General features: G+C 43.2%; 1 protein-coding gene across 1 annotated transcript in view; it reads right to left on the bottom strand.

Moving 5' to 3' along the window:
* Positions 1-221: 221 nt before the first annotated feature.
* LOC137537149 (zinc finger protein 850-like) overlaps positions 222-22,877 on the bottom strand; it is a 44,606-nt gene continuing 21,950 nt past the window's right edge. The window contains exons 4-5 of the mRNA XM_068259274.1: positions 11,552-12,088; positions 222-2,259 (exon numbers count right to left, since the gene is read on the bottom strand). Of these exons, the coding sequence (XP_068115375.1) occupies positions 482-2,259; positions 11,552-12,088 (2,315 nt within the window). The 3' untranslated portion in view covers positions 222-481. The remainder of the gene's footprint in view (positions 2,260-11,551; positions 12,089-22,877) is intronic.

The raw sequence follows: 22,877 nt of genomic DNA, 5'->3' as shown, positions 1-22,877 counted from the left end.
GTACGCCTAAATACGCAATAAAATTGCACTTTATTGTCCGCATGCGTAATTTTATTGCATATTGATGCGTACGTCATGCGTTTTGACTTTTTTGATTCTGGACATGCCTTTCCTCTATTGGTCTGCGCTCTGGCGGCCTTTACAAGGTTACTGGAGCATAAAAATAGATGTAGTTCCCCATCAGGTCCTCTTTTGAGTGGGAGTGTTTGGATTTAGGAACCTAGCTTGATTGGTCGGAAACAGGGCGCCCAGGCCATTCTGATTGGCTCCTTTGCGGAGCAACCAATATTTAAGGCTGACTGAGATTGTATTGATTCAGAGAGCTTGTCAGCTTGATAAGGGGAGGGACCTCTTGGAAACATTGCATAGAATTGCCCTTTTCTGCTTTTTAATGCCTTGAAAATAAAAAGAGCTTGAATACATTTGAGGACGGTGCTGGGTCTCTTCTCTTTGGAATTCTACACTCAGCACATGAAAAGGGCTACTCACCAGTGTGAGATCTCTCATGTCTGGCAAGCTGTGATTTCTGAGAAAAACATTTCCCACACTCAGCACATGAATAAGTCTTCTCACCAGTGTGGGATCTCACATGTCTAATAAAGCTTGAGCTACTTCCAAAACCTTTCCCACATTCAGTACATGAATAGGGCTTCTCACCAGTGTGAGATCTCTCATGTTCTACAAGGCTTATTTTACGCCCAAAACATTTCCCACACTCAGCACATGAATAGGGCTTCTCACCAGTGTGGGATCTTTCATGTATGACAAGCTTTGCTTTCTCTCCAAAACATTTCCCACACTCAGCACACGAAAATGGCTTCTCACCAGTGTGGTATCTCACATGTCTGACAAAGCTTGATTTACTTCCAAAACTTTTCCCACACTCAGTACACAAATAGGGCTTCTCACCGGTGTGAGATCTCTCATGTTCCACAAGATTTTTTTTATACCTAAAACATTTCCCACACTCAGCACATGAATAGGGCTTCTCACTTGTGTGACATTTCTCATGTTTAATAAGACTGGATTTACTCCCAAAATATTTCCCACACTCTGCACATGAGTATGATTTCTCACCAGTGTGAGATCTCATATGTCTATTAAGATACATTTTACATCGAAAACATAGCCCACACTCAGGACATGGATAGGGCTTCTCACCAGTGTGAGATCTCTTATGTGTGACAAGAGCTGAATTCTGAAAAAAACATTTCCCACACTTGTCACATGAATAGGGCTTCTCACCAGTGTGAGATCTCTCATGTGTGAGAAGATGGGACTTACTCCGAAAACATTTCCCACACTGAGAACACAAATAGGGTTTTTCATTAGTGTGAGATCTTTCATGTGCGACTAGATAAGATTTACCCACAAAACATTTCCCACACTCAGAACATGAGTATGGTTTCTCATCAGTGTGACAACTGGCATGTCTATTAAGATAGGATTTACACCCAAAACATTTCCCACACTCAGCACATGAATAGGGCTTCTCACCAGTGTGGGATCTCTCATGTGTGACGAGATATGATTTCCGAACAAAACATTTCCCACACTCAGTACATGAGAAGGGCTTCTCACCTGTGTGAGATCTCTCATGTGTGACAAGGTCTGACTTCTTAACAAAACATGTCCCACATTCATTACATGAATAGGGCTTCTCACCAGTGTGTGATCTCTTATGTATGACAAGAAATGATTTCCGAACAAAACATTTCCCACACTCAGTACATGAATAGGGCTTCTCACTGGTGTGAGTTCTCTCATGTGGGACAAGTTGGTACTTAAACCCAAAACATTTCCCACACTCAGCACATGAATAAGGCTTCTCACCAGTGTGAGATCTCTCATGTGTGACAAGATGGGATTTACGGCCAAACGATTTCCCACACTCAGCACATGAATAGGGCTTCTCACCAGTGTGAGATCTTTCATGTCTGACAAGTCTTGATTTCCGATCAAAACATTTCCCACACTCAGCACATAAATAGGGCTTCTCACCATTCTGTGGTTTCTTATGTATGAAAGTCTCTGATTTAGAAACAAAACATTTCCCAATCATGGAACAGGAATAAGATTCTCCAGCAGGGGGAGAGCTGTGCTGGGTATGAAGCCCCTCAGCGTTAGAAAGGTGAGGGGAGTCTGGGGTCACCAGGATATCTGCAGGAGACTCTTGTCCAGTGACATCATCATCCGCTGTACAGTCTGTGGATACAGAGAGACGAGTCTCTGAGAGGTTCCTGATGCCGGGACTCTGCCCTGCAAATAGAGAAACATCATCACTTCCTGTTAGAGAATTCTGAGGGGAGGAACAATTATCATTAGGGATGAAGGGAAAGAGGACGGTCGGCACTGCTGTACAACTTCCTTTATTTGGCAATGTGCAGACAAGTAGGCTGTGTGTTACATCATCACTTCACAGTCCATAAGAAGAGACTAAACACGTACCGGTGCTGGGGTGGATAATGGGGGGTGCTGGTTGCTGGGAGCCTCACGGCAGTTTCACACAGAAGCTAATTACATTAATATTATTATTTATTCTATTTATAAAGCGCTAACATATTACGCAGCACTGTACAATAGATAAATGGGTTAACATACAAGGTAGGACATACAGGAAACTCACAATAAAATAAGATGCAAATAATTTGATAACAGTACAGTATCATAGGTCAAAAATAGTGACTGTTCTAGTCCACAAGAGGGGCGATTGACAGTAAGATTGCATAATCAAGCTGGAAACACTAAGGGAGGAGGGCCCTGCCAGAGGCTTACCATCTGTGGAGTACTGATTGATGGGAAATTAAGCTTCAGGAATCAAATCTCAGCTGTTGTGAAACATTCCTTGTTTCACCTAAGGAATATTGCAAGGATTAAACACCTAATTCCTTCAGAGGATCCTCCAACCCTAGTTCATGCCTTCATCACATCAAGGTCGGACTACTGCAATGTTCTCTACACAGGCCTTCATAAAAAAGACCTATGCCGCCTGCAATTAGTACAGAATCCTGCCGTAAGGCTGTTAACGAGCCAACCCCCGCCATTGCCACATAACACCAACCCTGTGCTCACTCCACTGGCTACCGATAACATGGAGAATTTTGTTTAAGATTGAATTGCTGACATTCAAATCCTTGCACAATCTGGGCCCTGGATACCTGAACGACTTGTTGCAACTGCATCACATCCCCCACAATCTAAGATCAAAAGGACGTAACACCTTGGTCACCCCCAGAGTCCACCTCAAAACCTTTGGAGACAGAGCCTTTTGTCATGCTGCCCCTACACTTTGGAACTCCCTGCCACACCCAATCAGGACAGCTCCATCCCTGGAAGCATTTAAATCTAAACTGAAAACCCACCTCTTTAGTCTGGCATTCATAAACTCCTGGCCATCTCCTCTGTAACACAGCCCAGCCTGCAGTCCTGTATTGATCTGGGACACAACTATGCGCTTTGAGTCCTATGGGAGGAAAGAGCTTTACAAATGTTATTGTATTGCATTGTATTAAAGGGTGGGGGTGGAGACAATAGGTGCATCTGTTCAGAGGGTGTCTAACAGAACGTATTATGGTGCTAGTGTAGGGGGGTATGTGAGCATGAAAATGTGAGTCTTGAGGGCTTGTTTGAAGGTATTAAAGGTGGGTGTGAGTCTGATTGCTGGTGGGAGTGAGTTCCAGAGAGTGGGGGCAGCCCTAGTTAAGTCCTGCAATCGTGCATGGGAGTGAGATATGCATGGTGCGACTAGGCGCAGGTCATTGGAGGATCGGAGGGGGCGGGCTGGTATGTGCCTGTAAACAAGATCGGAGATAAAGGTCAGGCAGGTCTTGTGCACTGATTTGCAGCACAGGATTTTGAAATTGATCCTAAAGCTGATGGGGAGCCAGCGGAGGGCTTTACAGAGCGGAGTCGTAGAGCCGCTACGATGATAAGAAAGTATCAATACAATACAATGACATTTCTATAGCGCTTTTCTCTCTTCAAAGCGCTTAGGCTCTCTCAGATTCAGTAGCTGGTAGTAGGATTTAGTATTCCCACAACAAAGGTTTTATTTCTGCAAATGCCAAACTGAACAGGTGGGTTTTCAGTCTGGATTTAAACACGTCCAGGGATGGAGCTGTCCTGATCTGCTGAGGTAAGGAGTTCCAAAATGCAGAAGCAGCATGACAGATGGCTCTGGGACCAAAAGTTTTGAAGTGGACTCTGGGTATGACTAGATTATTAGGACCTGTGGATCTGAGAATGCGGGGATTGCTACACAGCTGTAACATTTCTTTCATGTATTCAGGGCCCAGATTATTCAGTGATTTAAATGTCAGTAGGCCGATCTTGAATAGGACACTCCATTCTATAGGTAGCCAGTGAAGGGAGTGCAGGACTGGCGTTATGTGGCAGTGACGGGGGTTGGTTGGTTAGCAGTCTGGCAGCAGTATTCTGTATCAGCTGTAGGCGGTACAAGTCCTTTTTTGGAAGGCCAGTGTAGAGAGCATTGCAGTAGTCCAGTCGGGAGGTAATGAAGGCATGGACTAAGGTTGGCAGATCTTCTGGGGGGATGAGGTGCTTGATTTTTGCGATGTTTTTCAGGTGAAAATAGGATGATTTCACCACACCAGAGATGTGAGTTCTGAAGTTTAAATCCCCATCAATTAGAACTCCCAGGCTATGCACATGATCAGAGCTGCGTAGATCCGTGCATCCTATTCCCAGTGGTGAAGACTGCAAGTTAATATGTTTTGTTGTCATGCGCTGCCCTCCGATCAGAAGGACCTGATTTTTATTTTTAAAATAAATTTTATAGATTTTCAGATTTTCATCCCCTAGGTTTACAGATTTATGACATCAACAAGGCATGACAAGGTGACTATTGTACAAGGTTTGCAAATATATGAAAAACATTTATAAGGCACCATATTTGTTAAACATTAATGTTGTGTAAGGCTTTTGCAGTTCTTCATGCAATTTGTACCATAGATCTCCTTTTAGTTTAGCTTCTATCCATATTTTTTTGTTTTCAGGGGTAGGGTTTTGTTTAAATGCTTTAAATGCTGTTCTAGTTTTTTCCCCCTCTGACATGTAGTGCTTGGGCCTGTTTCTTTTTTGCTGAGGTGTAGGAGATAATTCTCCCTCTTAGAACCGCCTTTGCCGTTTCCCAAAACAGTATCGAATTATTTTTGTGGGCCTCATTATCCTGGGCATACTCCATCCACCATTGTTTTAGCATGGCCTCGAACTCATTATTTCCATACAATTTTGTGGGAAATCGCCACAATATCTCTGTACCCCTTGGGATCGCGTCATCTAATACCAGTCCAACTGGTGCATGGTCTGAGATTATTAGATCAGCTATAAAGGCTTTGGATAATCTTGTTCCGAGTGCTCTTGAAATTAAGAACAGGTCAATTCTGGAGAATGACCCATGTTTTGGGGAGTAATACGTGAATTCGTCTTCATATGGATGGGAGTATCTCCATGGGTCAATGAGTCCACAGGCTTGCATGAATGGGTGTAAGTATTTATCTCTACTGCTCAGGGATCGTTTTGGATTACGTCTATCTTCCCAATGGTCTGGAACAGTATTTAGGTCACCTCCTATTATTAGTGATGATAAGGATTCCCTCATTATCTGTGCTTGTATTTTATCATAGAAAGCAGTATAATCTTGGTTTTGACCATATATATTGTATAACACTAATGTTTCCCCCGTAAGCTGGAGCTGCAGCCTGGACCATCTGCCTTCAGTGTCTGCTGAGTGAGCAGTGACTTTACATTGTAAGCGTTTATTAATCAAAGTTAGAACTCCTGCCTTTTTATGTACTGCTGGGGACCCGTAAACTTCTCCCACCCAGAATTGTTTCATGAATTTGTATTGATCTTCTCAAGGACTTCAGTTTTGTCTGCATTTAGTTTCAACCAGTTGTCATTCATCCATTGCTGTAGTTCACATAAGCAGGCGTTTATAGTTAGAGTTGGGTCTGTCACACCAGGCTTGAAGGAAAGATATAGTTGGGTGTCGTCTGCATAGCAGTGGTATGTCAGGCCATGTTTTTGGATTTGTTTTCCAAGCGGTAACATGTAAATCGTGAAAAGCAGGAGAGAAAGGATTGAGCCCTGGGGCACCCCATACTTAAGTGGTACAGAGGTGGACAGGAAGGGCTCCATAAACCCTTTTTGGGTTCTGCCACTCAAGAAGGATTGGAACCACTGAAGAACTATGCCATCAATGACGCAGTATTCCTGTAGCCTGCTTATCAAGATGTCATGGTCAACTGTATCAAAGGCTGCAGAAAGGTCTAGCAGTATGAGGATCGAGCACTCTCCTCTGTCTCTTGCCATGAGCAGGGGGTTGCATATTTGGATGAGGGCAGTTTAAGTGCTGTGATGTTTCCTGATGCCAGACTGGAATTGGTCAGAACTGTTTTGTAGGATTTTGGCTTCTAGCTGGAGGTATACAGCTTTTTCAATTAGTTTACCCAGAAAGGGAAGGTTAGAGACAGGTCTGTAGCTGGTCATTGCATCTGGGTTCAGGGAGGGTTTTTTGAGGAGAGGCCTCATGATTGCTTCTTTCAGTAAAGCAGGAAGTATCCCTGATTGTAAGGAACAGTTTGCAATTTGGAGGAATACCGGTATAAACAGGTTGGGGTAGTTCAACATGAACTGTGTTGGGCTAGGATCCAGCTCACAGGTAGTTTGGCGGAGGTGAAGGAGGATGCTTGATGTGACTTCTTCATTAATTTCTTTGAAGTTTGACCAAGGTGTTACGTTGTCTCTGCTAATGGTCTTCGGCTGTCTGGCTGCCGCATTCATTACCAATTGAAGTGGGGAAATACAGTTAGAGGGGAGGCCAGACAAAAGAGAATTGCAGTAGTCTAGGCGGGAGATGACAAGGGCATGGATGAGGAGTTTAGTGGTGTCAGGGGACAGGTAGGAGCGGATCTTGGAGATGTTGCGAAGGTGAAAATTGCAGGATCAGGCAATACTTTGGATGTGGGGTGTAAAGGAAAGTGCAGAGTCCAGAGTAACACCTAGACAGCGGGCTTGGGAGGTAGGGCGGATGGTAGTATTTTCGATAGTGATGTGTAAAACTGGGAGGGGTGCAGCTGTGTGGGGTGGGAATATCAGAAGCTCAGTCTTGTCCAAATTAAGCTTCAGGAACCTGGTGGCCATCCAGGAGGAAATGGTTGTGAGAGGCAGGTGGAGACTTTATCCATGGTGGAGGAGGAGAGATCAGGGGTGTGGAGGTATATCTGGGTGTCATGGGCATACTGGTGGTAATTGAAGCACATGGAGGAAATGATTTTACCAATTGAGGCAGTGTACAGTGAGAGCAGTAGTGGTCCTAGGACGGAACCTTGAGGCACACTAACTGAGAAGGGTATGGAGTGGATGAGGAGCCATTGAAGAATGTTGTGAAGGAGCGGTCAGAGAGATAGGAGGAGATCCAGGATAAAGCTAGGTTCTGAAAGCCCATTGACTGCAGGGAGCAAAGGAGGAGGGATTGGTCGACAGTGACAAATGCCAAGGAGAGGTCCAGAAGGAGCAGGATGAAGTATTTACCTTCAGCTTTGGGAAGGTCATTGACCACTTTGGTGAGGGCTGTTTTTGTAGAATGGGCTGTACGAAGTTGGTCAGGCGTTGGTCAGGCTGTACGAAGTTGGTCAGGTATTGGTGGGCCATGCGTTCAAGAATTTTCGAGGCAAAAGGGAGGAGAGAGATTGGGCGGTAGTTGGATGGCAGAGCAGGGTCAAGTGAAGATTTCTTTAGCAGGGGAAGCACAGTGGCCTGTTTGAATATGGAGGGGGAGATGCCGGTGGAGAAGGAGAGGTTGAACAGGTGGGTGAGGACAGGGGCCAGATCAGGAAAATGTGGGCGGAGAGAACCAGATGGGACCAGATCTAGGGGGCAGGAAGTGTCAGGTGAAGTTGCCAGCACTTGGTTGACTTTCTCCACTGTGACAGGAGTGAAGGAGGTAAGGGAGGGGGAAAGAGGCAGGAATAGGATGGGGTGAGGAGGAGGGGGTGATGAAGTGGAGGAGAGAAATATCCCTCTGGATGGTGGTAATTTTGTTACATAATTACATAGTTATTCGGGTTGAAAAAAGACATACGTCCATAACGTTCAACCAGAGAACAAAGTACAACACCAGCCTGCTCCCTCACATACCTCAGTTGATCCAGAGGAAGGCGAAAAACCCTTACAAGGCATGGTCCAATTAGCCCCAAAAGGGAAAATTCCTACCAAACTACAGATGGCATTTAGATAAAATCCCTGGATCAACATCACTGGTCATTACCTAGTAATTATAGCCATGGATGTCTTTGAATGCAAGGAAAGCATCTAAGCCCCCTTTAAATGCAGGTATAAAATTTGCCACTTCCTGTGGCAATGCATTCCACATCTTAATCACTCTTACTGTAAAAAAACCCTTTCCTAAATAAATGGCTAAAACATTTTTTCCTCCATGGGCAGATCATGTCCTCTAGTCCTTTGAGAAGGCCTACATTCATTGTTTTCTAATTCCCGTAGGACTCGAGGATGCATGCCATCTGGGCCAGGTGCCTTGTCTATTTTTAATTTTTTTTGTCTTGCCTTCACTTCTTCCTGCATTAAGTATTTAATATTACAGTTGGAAGATTGAGACTCTTCTGCATCTGTAATTTGCAACAGTGATGTTTCCCTTGTGAAGACAGAAGCAAAGAAAGCATTTAATAACTCTTCCTTACCTTGGTCATCCACAATTGAGTTCCCACCCTCATCCTTGAGTCCAATACAGTCCACCATTCTTTTTTTAGAGTTGATGTACTTGTAAAACGTCTTTGGGTTAAATTTGATATCCCTAGCGATTTGATTTGCCAGCCTAATTTCTTTTTTACAACTTTTATTGCACTCCTTATAATTGCTTAATGCAGCCTCGGTCGCCTCCTGTTTTTGGACCTTATAGGCATTCTTTTTCCCTTTCATTTTATCTCTAACCTTTCTATTCATCCATAGAGGGCTTTTTTTATTCCTAGACGTGTTGTTTCCATATGGGATATACAGTGGTGTGAAAAACTATTTGCCCCCTTCCTGATTTCTTATTCTTTTGCATGTTTGTCACACTTAAATGTTTCTGCTCATCAAAAACCGTTAACTATTAGTCAAAGAGATAACATAATTGAAGACAAAATGCAGTTTTAAATGATGGTTTTTATTATTTAGTGAGAAAAAAAACTCCAAATCTACATGGCCCTGTGTGAAAAAGTGATTGCCCCCCTTGTTAAAAAATAACTTAACTGTGGTTTATCAAACCTGAGTTCAATTTCTGTATTCACCCCCAGGCCTGATTACTGCCACACCTGTTTCAATCAAGAAATCACTTAAATAGGAGCTATCTGACACAGAGAAGTAGACCAAAAGCACCTCAAAAGCTAGACATCATGCCAAAATCCAAAGAAATTCAGGAACAAATGAGAACAAAGTACTGTAATTGAGATCTATCAGTCTGGTAAAGGTTATAAAGCCATTTCTAAAGCTTTGGGACTCCAGCGAACCACAGTGAGAGCCATTATCCACAAATGGCAAAAACATGGAACAGTGATGAACCTTCCCAGGAGTGGCTGGCCGACCAAAATTACCCCAAGAGGGCAGAGAAAACTCATCTGAGAGGCCACAAAAGACCCCAGGACAACATCTAAAGAACTGCAGGCCTCACTTGCCTCAATTAAGGTCATTGTTCACGACTCCACCTTAGAAAGAGACTGGGCAAAAACGGTCTGCATGGCAGATATCCAAGGCGCAAACCACTTTTAAGCAAAAAGAACATTAAGGCTCGTCTCAATTTTGCTAAAAAAACATCTCAATGATTGGCAAGACTTTTGGGAAAATACCTTGTGGACCGACGAGACAAAAGTTGAACTTTTTGGAAGGTGCGTGTCCCGTTACATCTGGCGTAGAAGTAACACAGCACTTCAGCAAAAGAACATCATACCAACAGTAAAATATGGTGGTGGTAGTGTGATGGTCTGGGGTTGTTTTGCTGCTTCAGGACCTGGAAGGCTTGCTGTGACAGATGGAACCATGAATTCTACTGTCTACCCAAAAATCCTGAAGGAGAATGTCCGGCCATCTGTTCATCAACTCAAGCTGAAGCGATCTTGGGTGCTGCAGCAGGACAATGACCCAAAACACACCAGCAAATCCACCTCTGAATGGCTGAAGAAAAACAAAATGAAGACTTTGGAGTGGCATAGTCAAAGTCCTGACCTGAATCCTATTGAGATGTTGTGGCATGACCTTAAAAAGGCGGTTCATGCTAGAAAACCCTCAAATAAAGCTGAATTACAACAATTCTGCAAAGATGAGTGGGCCAAAATTCCTCCAGAGCGCTGTAAAGGACTCGTTGCAAATTATCGCAAACGCTTGATTGCAGTTATTGCTGCTAAGGGTGGCCCAACCAGTTATTAGGTTCAGGGGGCAATTTCTTTTTCACACAGGGCCTTGTAGGTTTGGAGTTTTTTTCTCACTAAATAATAAAAACCATCATTTAAAACTGCATGTTGTGTTCAATTATGTTATCTTTAACTAAAAGTTAATGGTTTTTGATGAGCAGAAACATTTAAGTGTGACAAACATGCAAAAGAATAAGAAATCAGGAAGGGGGCAAATAGTTTTTCACACCACTGTACATACTACAATATTGATTGAGAATAAGTTTAAAAGCTTGCCATTTCCCTTCAGTGTCCTCCCCTTGTAGTACATTATCCCAGTTCACCAAACTTAGTGCCTGCCTGAGTTGATTGAACTTTGCTTTTCTAAAATTCATAGGTTTAGTGGTCCCGCTGCCCCACGGCCTATCAGTCACCAGATCAAACGTTATCATGTTGTGATCACTATTTCCCAAATGTTCTTGAACCTGCACATTTGATACATTATCTGGTCTATCAGAAATGATCAGATCCAGTAAGGCATTCCCCCTAGTTGGTTCCATTACAATTTGAGTCAAGTAATTGTCCTGTAGTGCTGCCAGAAATCTGCTGCTTTTACCAGAATGGGTAGCCTCAATACTCCAGTCAATGTCTGGAAAGTTGAAGTCACCCATAACTATGACCTCATTTTTACTTGCAGCTTTTTTTCAATCTGCTGTAGTACCGTAATTGCAGTTCTGCAGCTTCTTAAATATGTGGTGGCCTGTAGCATACCCAATAAGCAATTGGCAACCTTTATTTCCAATATGAATATTTAACCAAACGGACTCCACATCTTCACAATCTTCCTCCATCTCATCGTTCAGGACAGCTGTAAAAGAGTTCTTAACAAAGAAACAAACCCCTCCACCTTTTTCCCTGTTCTATCCTTCCTAAACACATTGTATCCCTCTAAATTCACTATCCAGTCATGGCTTTCATCCATCCATGTCTTGGTTATTCCCACAATGTCATAGCCTTTGTCAATCAGAATGAACTCTTACAGCCCCTCCCCCAATTAAAAGCATCATGTGATCTATACTGTGCCCAGCTGGGGCATATTTCTTAGTCAACTTAATAAATCTTTTGAATAACTAATGTTTATCACTCACCAATGTTCATCCTTGTAATAATGTCTCCCTCCTTCATAGACTGCTGATCACGCCTCACGCATTTCTCTTCTTCTTCCTCTTTAATTGTCCCCATCATGTCTCCCTCTTCCATAGACTGCTGATCACGCCTCACGCATTTCTCTTCTTCTTCCTCTTTAATTGTCCCCATCATGTCTCCCTCTTCCATAGACTGCTGATCACTCCTCACATACGTCTCCTCTTCTTCCTCTTTAATTGTCCTCATGTCACGCTCCTTCACAGACTGCTGATCACTCTTCACATACGTCTCTTCTTTTTCCCCTTTAATTGTCGCCATCATGTCACCCTCCTCCATAGACTGCTGATCACACCTCACATATTTCTCTTCTTCTACCACTTTATTTGTCTTCATCATATCACCCTCCCCCATAGACTGCTGATCATTCCTCACAAACGTCACTTCTTCCTCTTTAATTGTCCCCATCAGACGCCCCTCCTCCATAGACTGCTGATCACTCCTCATACACGTATTTTGTCCTTTGAGCTCAGATCTCAGTTCTGAAAAGGAAAAAAAATATAGCTGTGAGATATTAGCAGTAATAAACGGGTGCATGTCATATTGGCACCGCTCAGATTGGCGTGGGGAGAGCCGAATGACGGCTCTCCCTGCTGCCGCTACACTCCGAGGCGGGGTTAAATACTATTCCCCCTCCGAGTTGTCGCAACTCGGAGGGAGATGTACTTCGGGGTCTGGCAGCCGCGCGGGGTGCGCATCATAGCATTGCTGCCATGAGGGCACCCAGTTTCGGCGCATGGCTCTGAAATCAACGGATTCAGTAATAAACAGCACAGAAAATAACATAATTTGCTAGGGGTGATAATGTGCCACAGTCCTCTCTTCCAGTATGCCTTGCTCATCATCTGGTGCTTCTCTCCTCCTCTCCATGCACACATTCCTGGGAGGTTACAGCAGTGCCGGCAGCGGTAGATGGATGAGGATGTGAGGAGAGAACAGCTGGAGACAGAGGGAGATAGGAGCAGAGGCCTGCAGCTAATAAGCTTTAAATTATCATTACTTATGGCTCTGGCACCTGATGGACTAGGCAGAGGGGACTGCAGCTCCATATCCTGACCATACCTGAGCCCACCTGTCCATCACCTACTAACCCCAATCCCCCCAAGAGCCGTAGCAACAAACCTCCCAGCTGGGGCAGTGCCAATACCAGGATGAAAGCAGCAGAGGCCACCCAACCCCTCCCCAACTGCAGCCTCCATCTTTTCTGCCTGTCCTACCACCCACGCCCCTTGTTACCTGGCTCCACTTCCTGCAGACTCCAACCTCTCCCACTGCGGGACCACCCAACACCAGTGACTCCTGACTCTACATTGGCTTCTTCCCATCAGAGATACAATGGATATGGTCATCCGGCAGCTCTGTCTGAACTGCTGAAACTGGACACAATGGACAGAATCTGCTCCTTCAGAACCTCCCTCCTTGAGACCTCCACTGACCCACAACAACTCTATTGTACAACATATTATTGGCTGACAGAATCTCTTCCATGCATAAGGGCACTTTAATATGTGGGGGTTGCTTTAACTTCTCTTTATATGGCTCAGACAAAATACATATATACTCTGATCACATCCCACTCATTCTAAAGGTGGCCATACAACATTGTTTTATTTCTTCAACAATTAAGTGGTACTCACAGCTTTTGATTTTTCTATACAACCAATATTTTTTATTTCAAATTGCCATGAAATCAAATTAATTTATTGTATTGTGTTTGTGGCTACATTAACAATTAAGTGGTAGTCGCCTAATACTACATGCTGGTCACTAGATACAGAATTATTGCAAGACCCAGAAGTAAGAAATTACATCAAAAATCAAATATCTTTATTCTTCTAAATGAACCTAAGTTCCGTAATTTCCACATAATCCCGCCTCCCTCCGGGATTCTTATAAATCCTACCTGAGAGGTGAATTTATCTTTCAGAGGGAAAAAAAAAAAAAGCAAGCTACATTAAACTCCTATTCATCAGGACTTTCCACCCTAGAAGCAGAACATAAAGTGGCACCCTCCATGCGTCTCAGGGCCAAGGTGGACAAGACTAGAGCAAAGATTATGTGCTAAACACTATAAGAGGGGGGCGTGGCCTGAAGCCAGTGCTCTGAGGATGCAAGTGACAGAGGCACCAGTGCAATGACCAGTTAAACCATCCTTATTGGCATCCTGGCGTCCCACCGCAGCGTTCAAACTTCAGGCAAGGGTCACCGAATATGTCTGCCACCCTCACCGATCATAACCCACTGTGTATAGGGGGGCCACTAGAAAACTGGCAAACAAGTCACAGTAGTTATATGAGTCTCTTGTATGGCAATTACTGCAAGGGGGATGATCAGGATAGTGACAGGTGTACTATGACCTCCTCTGTAACAAAGTATGTCCACCTCGACCTCTGCTCTGCCCAATATATAACAACAATCACACAATTACCTCTTCCAGCCGTGTGTTCCCTCCATCTCCTACAACGTCTCCTCGTGCTGTTACATCACTTCCTATCTGTGTACATAATTTCCTGTCTTTGGCTAAAATTTTTCCTATCTGTGCGTTTCACCTGGGAGGAGTGAGGTCGCCATCTTGTGGTGAATAGGCTAACTGCAGACTCTGCTTGTGGAATCACCTGCACTCAACCATCTAATACTGTTAATATTACAATTGTCTTTGTCACCGAACAAAATTTCCATCTACAGTTGCATCCTATTCCATAATGAATAATAATTTTAAAAAAATGTAGCGTTATTGCCAGTTTGTCTCGTGACAACATGAATGGCAGAAAACCTTCTGACTCTAACTAGCAGAGAAATGTCACACAGCATGAATTGTCAGCACACTGCACCATCACACCATAATAACAGAGCTCTGTGTAATGCACTGCTGAGTAAAAACTGAATTTTTTATTACACTTCCTAACAGTGGGGGTTCTCGGTATCCTATTTATTCATTGTGCAGAGTACTTTCATATGAGCTGCTTTACTTCATTCTTATATATAAATTCATGCATCTCAATAGCATATAATGTGGTTGATCACCTTTAGCACTGTTTTTTATGCTGTTTACACAATTTTTGCGATATTGTTTGTATTTATATCACTAATGGTAACTTCTAATATAGGAGGTGGGAGGCGGCGCCATGTAGGGTAGCTGTGGTACACAGGGCAGGAATCCGGCTTCTTTACCCTAATACCCCCTAAACCTCTCCCCAGTCACCATGGTTTTGGTCCCTCCTGCTTTGCTGACCATGGATGGACCCAGGAAGATCTGCACTGTGAGGAGGATCCTAGGATAACTAACGCCAGAGAACCGACGAACAGGCAAGCCACCAACGTGGAGGGGCAGGTCTCAGGCTCGCTGAGCCATCCCACCCCCCACCCCATCTTCGGGCTGGCCTCCCACGTGTTCCGTCCAAAGCTTCCCTGGCTCTATAGCAACCAGCCAGCCTCCTCCTATCGGCTTACCAGGTGTTCCGACGTGATTACACGTCGAATTTGCCTACATCCACTATCAAACATATACCAGGAGGGTTAGGGGGGATTCTTGCCGTGCAGTCCTCTGAGCCGGTGTGCCCATGCAGTACACAGCAGGGGTCACATGTACACGGACACTGCTGGCCATCATGAAGAACTGCTTCTGGCTACAGGATCGGCGCTGACTCCTTTCTCAATACCCGGCCTGGTGAAACCACGTGGAACCCCTGACCCTTCTGCAACACAATCACTCCAACTGCTGTGCTTACTGCACCACCATACTGCACAGGACTCCCCTGCTCCCAGCACAGCTGACCCTGAGCTCAGAGACACTGGACCCTGCAATCCAACAACCAGGATCCAATATCTGCTCCTCGGGGTAAGCAGCAGCAGCGTCCAGTAAAATCAGCAGTAGAGGCCTGCGATGGTCTGCGGCTAGGCCAGATCACTGATACAGGCCCCGTGCCAGCCAGGTTCGGTGCTCCAACAATCTAACCTACTGTTATTACTGTACACACCACCGTGTGTAACTGTTCCATCACCAACCCTGTAGTGCCAAAAATAATTCCCGGGTACAACTCTAATTGTACTTGGCGAAATACATTTTTCTGATATATACTTCTTAGCAAAAGAGGCACTTTATTGGCACTAGTTGCTGAACCAGTGTTCAAGCATCAAGGGGCTCAATACTGAGCTCCCTGCAATGTTATAGATTAACAATATACAGGATCTTCTCAAAAAATTAGCATATTGTGATAAAGTTCATTATTTTTTGTAATGTACTGATAAACATTAGACTTTCATATATTTCATTTTTATATTTCATTTTTCAGCATGACCTGGCACCTGCTCACAGTGCCAAAACCACTGGTAAATGGTTTACTGACCATGGTATTACTGTGCTCAATTGGCCTGCCAACTCTCCTGACCTGAACCCCATAGAGAATCTATGGGATATTTTGAAGAGAAAGTTGAGAGACGCAAGACCCAACACTCTGGATGAGCTTAAGGCTGCTATCGAAGCATCCTGGGCCTCCATAACACCTGAGCAGTGCCACGGGCTGATTGCCTCCATGCCACGCTGCATTGAAGCAGTCATTTCTGCAAAAGGATTCCCGACCAAGTATTGAGTGCATAACTGAACATAATTATTTGAAGGTTGACTTTTTTTGTTTTAAAAACACTTTTCTTTTATTGGTCGGATAAAATATGCTAATTTTTTGAGATAGGAAATTTGGGTTTTCATGAGCTGTATGACAAAATCATCAATATTAAAACAATAAAAGGCTTGAGCTACTTCAGTTGTGTGTATTTGAATCTAAAATATATGAAAGTCTAATGTTTATCAGTACATTAAAGAAAATAATGAACTTTATCACAATATGCTAATTTTCTGAGAAGATCCTGTATACGCTGTGGTATTATTTGAGACTATAGTCATACACTTTATCAAACGGTATTGAGTGGTGCTGTATTGCTGGGTCTCTTTCCTCTTCCTCCTTATGCTTAATTGTTTTGGCCCCAGCACACTCTCCATATGCAGGTGGTGCAGACAACATTTTTGAATAACTATGCCACAGTTGCCATTCAGATCTGAACCATTGGAGGCTTCTGAAGGCAATTGCACTGTGAGCAAAGTAAACCTTTAAGGGACGATGATGGCCCCATACATGATTAGGGATGGCCCTGATTATGAGAACTCAGGAGAAGCATGTGATCAGTTTGATCAGCTGATAGATTTGTAAGGTCCTGATTTGCTGTTGTGACTTCCTGGTTTAACACAAGATCAGGACCACCAAATCAGGACCTTACAAGTCTATCAACTGATCAAACTGATCACATGCTTCTCCATGAGTTCTCCTAAGCAGGGCCATCCCTATACATGATACAATCTTGATTGCATGTACAATTTGTAAAATATATTGATTTTGCGCTGGAAATCAGTTAATTTGCTGACACCACTCTCCATATTGAAACGAGGTGGAGAAACCTCAGACTAGCTAATCCTGAAAGGAAGAAAAGGTTATTTGCAACCTAGCTAGCCAAATTGAACAATTTATAAAGATAAGACAATGCGGTAGTAGGTCTCATCTGAGGATAGAGTTCTAGCATGGATCAAAATAATCAGGTAACAAGTGCAAAACTGGAGTAAATACATTGTTAGTTTTATTATATAAACTAAACACAAAAAATATACATTAAAACTGGCAAACAAATATATCTAGCAGTTGCACAGGATTGATTGGATAGAAATACAGAAAAGAGAAAATTATGGAATTTGTCTGATACGTTCTGAAACGGCTGAATCAAATGAGCTGTTAAGAATAAACCAAAGTATTGCATTTAGGCCATTGTCCTTCTGGCGTGTCCTTGTAGATGTACTTCAACAACATATGATAGACTAACCTGTGGTAATAGATCTCTTAAAGGGAACCTTAACTGAACGGGGGGTAAAGAGTTTCACTTACCTGGGGCTATTACCAGCCCCCTGCAGCAGTCCTGTGCCCTCGGAGCCGCTCTGGAATCCTCCGGTCCCCCGCTGTCACTCAGTTTCGTTTTTGACGACTCACCAGTCGGCCGGCCGCCATGCGTATTATTGGACGCATTCCCTACTGCAATTAGCGCTGTTGCGGACCACAACACGTACAAAAATACGCGTTGTCGCATTCCGCACACGTAGATATGTGGCAACGCGTATTTTTGTACACGTTGCGGTCCGCAACAGCGCTAATTACAGTAGGGAATGCGTCCAATAATACGCATGGTGGCCGGCTGACTGGTGAGTCGTCAAAAACGAAACTAAGTGACAGCGGGGGACCGGAGGATTCCAGAGCGGCTGCAGGGGGCTGGTAATAGTCCCAGGTAATTGAAACTCTTTACCCCCCGTTCAGTTAAGGTTCCCTTTAAGGTACCCGTATTATATTCAAAGATGTATGGGCAGATCAACCTAGAGACAGATCTCTTTCTGATCTGAGAGAGATCTGTTGCCTGCCCATTCCTGATCAATTTCAGCATGAAATCTCTAGGGAATCCTCCCCCTAATGTATAATATGCCCCTCAGTGGCTGGTGCAGTATACTTTATCTGTCAATCAAGCAAGTCGGCCCGACATCTTTCAGCATGTCCGATAGGCCTGAAATTGGTCGCATTGTCAAACAGGCATGCAATTGGCGGGCGGGCGTGTGTGCGTGCGTGTCCCCCGATCACTCGAAAACGGCTTGACCGATTTGAACAAAACTTGGTATACAGATCCATTACTACCTGGGATGATATGTTCTGGGGATCTCGCGTCCCCCCTACACACCTGGGCGGAGCTACAAACAGCAAATCAGATTTCACCAATTCAAGTCAATGGAAAAAATTTAAAAGGCTGCCATTCTCACAGTAATCAAGCCAGAGTCCCCACACTTGGCACAGGTGGTCACTTGGTGACCGAGGTTACAAATCTAGGAAAAATGAGCGGAGCATAAAACAGCCAATCAAATTTCAGCCATTCATTTTAAATGGGAAACTGTGAACTGCAGCCATTCTTACACAGTTAATCGCAGGGTTCTCACACTTGGCACAGTTGGTCACTGGGTGACTGGGATTAATGTGGAGCCTACAACAGCAAATCAAAATTCACTTATTGATTTTCAAGGGGAATATTTAAACTGCTGCCATTCTTACACTGTTAATGGCAAACACTTCAAACTTTCTTCAGTCGGTCATTGGGTGACTGGGGTCCAAATTCACTAAAGGGGCGGAGCTACAAACAGCCAATCATATTTCCTTGGTAGATAAACGGCTTCCATTCACACATTTTTTATGCCAAGAACCTGAAATCTCACAAACTTGGTCATTCAGTGACAGTGTCAAGGTTATAAAAAGTGGGTTGAGCCAAAAACAATTTTCAATGGGAAAAAATATAAACTGCAGCCATTCTTACAGTGTTAATGGCAGGGTTCTCGAACTTTGTCCAGTTGGTCACTGGGTGACTGAGATTAATATTCAGGGAAGTGGGTGGAGCATACAACAGCAAATCAAAATTCATCTGTTGATTTTCAAAGGGAATATTTAAATTGCTGCCATTCTTACACGGTTGATAGCAGATGCCTCAAACCTGGTACAGTTGGTCATTGGGCGACGGGTTCAAATTCAGTAAAGGGGTGGAGCCACAAACAGCCAATCAGATTTGTTAGATTTTAGACATTCTGTTATTGGCAGGGTTCTCAAACTTGACACAGTTGGTAACTGGATGACTGGGATTAATATGCAGGAAAGTGGGTAGAGCTTACAACAGCCAATCAAAATTCACCTATTGATTTTTAAATTGCTTTTAAATTGCTGCCATTCTTACACTGTTAATGGCACAAGCCGCAAACCTGGTACAGTTGGTTATTAATTATTGGGTCACTGGGTTTCAAATTCAAAAAAGGGGGCGGAGCCAAAGCCAATCAGATTTGTTTCACTTCACTGGGAAAATACAAATTATTGATGTCAAGGACTTCAAAGCTCACAAACTTAGTCATTGAGTGACTGTGTGTCAAGGTTAAAAGGGGGCGGAGCCAAAAACAAATTTCACTGGGAAAATATAAACTGCAGCCATTTTTACACTGTTAATGGCAGGGTTCTCAAACTTTGCCCAGATGGTCACTGGGTGACTGATTAATATTCAGGGAAGTAGGTGGAGCCTATAATAGCCAATCAAAATTCACCTGTTGTTTTCAAGGGGAATATTTAAATTGCTGCCATTTTTACACTGTTAATAGCAGATACCTCAAACCTGCTACAGTTGGTCATTGGGTGACTGGGGTTCAAATGCTGGAGAGGGGCGGAGCCACAAACAGCCTATCTGATTTGTTTAAGTCCTATGGGAACATTCAAATTCTTGATGCCAAAGACTCCAAAGCTCACAAACTTGGTCACTGAGGGCCTGAGCCCACTAACGCAGCATCTGTAACATTGATGTGTAACTGAAAAGCGGACACAATTGCGTCAGTGGGCTCAGGCCTTGAGTGTTTGTGCGTTAGGGTTAGAAAAAGTGGGTGGAGCCAACATTAGCCAAATACATACCCGGGCAACGCCGGGTAATCAGCTAGTATAATTAATAAAAATATATATAATGCAGTATTTTTCTATGGCAAATTTAGTAGATATTTTATCAATAAAATATATTTTATTTATTTGTACCCATCTTGACTGTTCCCCAGTGAGGCGAAAACTGACATCACTTCCTCCCTTCTTTTGTCTTTCATGTACTTGGTTTCTGTTCCTCTTCCTCCTTGTATAATTGATGTCCCTGCCAGGGTGACACGTTGCCTAGGGAACAGGGATAGCCACTCCTGAACACACCAGGTGAGAGTTATCTTCACAATTGAGCAAGTCGGCCCTACATCTGGCAGCATGTACGATTAATGCGACCAATTTCAGCCCAAAATTGGTCGCATTGTCGATCGGCACGAAGTTGGCGGCATCGATTTTCATCTAATTCAGAATATAATAATCAAATCGGATGGGCGATCGGCCGCCAAGTCACCTGATGTATGTCCACCTTTATAGGGTGTTATCTCCTTCAGTGCTTTGTAAGTTACAATGGACATCTCTGCTTTACAGCTCTGAGGTGATGAATGGATGAAAAGGCAGTGGAAGTTTAATTGTGCTTAATTGCAGCTAAAAGAAGCATGGTACTTTTTTGATATAAAAAAAGATATACAATAATAAGGAAAAAGAATAATGAATAACTTCACAGTGTAAAAGGCATTTTATTGTCAATTCTGAAAATATCACATAGGAGAAGACTAAGTAGAAAAAGTTTACTGCATATGGGCCCTAGTTTATTAACCCTTGAAATGAGAAATATAAAAAGTGATCACAGGCAAATTCTAACTAGGCGTAGTACTGTATGCACCCATGTTTATCTACATGCACCCTGTATGTATTTAGAGAGTTTAGCCTGTCTAATTCCCCCTCATTTGTGTCTTATCACAAGTTGTAATTTGATCTCTCCCTGTGTCACATGACTACCTATGGCAGAGATGGCAGATAGGGCCATTTGAAAGCACAGGATGTAACAATATGTCTGCTTCCATGAATCAGGAAGTAGAAACAGTGCAGAGTTATTTGAGGATTTGTATCAGCTGTAACAAACACATTTTTTTTTGTTTAAAGGTTATTATGCAGTTGTGCATCTTTTAGAGCAGATAGGACATTATGAGTTCAGGAATGCTTTAAGTTACCTTCATGGACTTTAACCCTTTAAAGGGATACTGTAGGGGGTTCGGGGGAAAATGAGCTGAACTTACCCGGGGCTTCTAATGGTCCCCCGCAGACATCCTGTGTTGGCGCAGCCACTCACCGATGCTCTGGCCCCGCCTCCGGTTCACTTCTGGAATTTCTGACTTTAAAGTCAGAAAACCACTGCGCCTGCACGCCCGTGTCCTCGCTCCCGCTGATGTCACCAGGAGTGTACTGCGCAGACACAGACCATACTGGGCCTGCGCTGTGCGCTCTTGGTGACATCAGCGGGATCGAGGACACGACAACGCAGGCGCAGTGGTTTTCAGACTTTAAAGTCTGAAATTCCAGAAGTGAACCGGAGGTGGGGCCGGAGCATCGGTGAGTGGCTGCGCGGGCACAGGATGTCTGCGGGGGACCATTAGAAGCCCCGGGTAAGTTAAACTCATTTTCCCCTGACCCCCCTACAGTATCCCTTTAACAAAGCAATGCACTGACATTGTAAAACAACACTTATGGCCAGGACATTTCCCTCAGGCCGGGATCACACTTGTCCATGCAGAAAAGCAACATTTTTTTCTGCTATGAGCATCTCAACAATTTTCCTGTGTTTGTGTTTCTTATATGCCTTTTATATACTTTTTTCTCATGTGATTCTGTTTGCATTTCTTTTAATTAATATTCAAAATTAACAAGTTAAAAAACTCATTTTCAAATATTTTTTTTCCTTTTTTTCCCCAAAACATATACTTTTTTTTTTATTTCCCATAGACAACCATTGCATGTAAAACACATGTATGATACATACAGTTTGCAAAAAAAAAAAAAAAAAAAAAAACTTTGACATTTTTTTTCCTGCACCTCAAAGCGGATCCGAGATGAAAAACTAACTATAACAAGTAACTTATCTATATATCTTATCTAAAGTTTAGATAGTTTACACAGCAAATCTAGCTGCAAACAGCTTTAATAGAATATGATTATTTAGACTGTAAGCTCGCAAGGGCAGGGCTCTCTCCCCCTTTTGTGTCTTGGAAATCATTATACATTTTATTCATTGTGTTACTTTTATCACTGTCATTACCACTTCTGTATATTCTGTATGCTGTATCATCTTTGTATTTTGTCACTAATTATGTATCTTGTATTTAGTGTACACCATTGTCTGTATTATGTACCCCATGTTTGTTTCTTACTTTGTACAGCGCTACGGAATATGTTGGCGCTTTATAAATCAATGGCTAGTAATACTCTCTGAAAACCTGTGGGCGAGGCTTGTTCAGTTTATAGGCAATTAGAGAATTAAAACAAAAACAAAAAAGTATTTGGCTTGAGGAATGTCCTATAAACAATAGGAAAGGAACACAATTATGCAATGAGTAAAAGTTCATTTCGGATCCACTTTAAAGAGAGTCTGAAGCCTTTCATAAATCATCTTTTTAATAGATTATCTTTAGTAATATTAGCAGTGCTAAAACACCACATTCCTGTGGCTGAACGATGTCATTAAACCCCCCAAATCCCTGGGGCAAAATGCGGGGAATTTTTCCTTGTAGAGGCAGAGCTTTGTGCTGTAGCTCTGCCTCTACTCGCGTCA

The sequence above is a fragment of the Hyperolius riggenbachi genome, chromosome 10, assembly GCF_040937935.1.
Source record: "Hyperolius riggenbachi isolate aHypRig1 chromosome 10, aHypRig1.pri, whole genome shotgun sequence".
NCBI classification, from domain to species: Eukaryota; Metazoa; Chordata; class Amphibia; order Anura; family Hyperoliidae; genus Hyperolius; species Hyperolius riggenbachi.
This window is presented reverse-complemented; position numbering and strand designations above follow the sequence as displayed.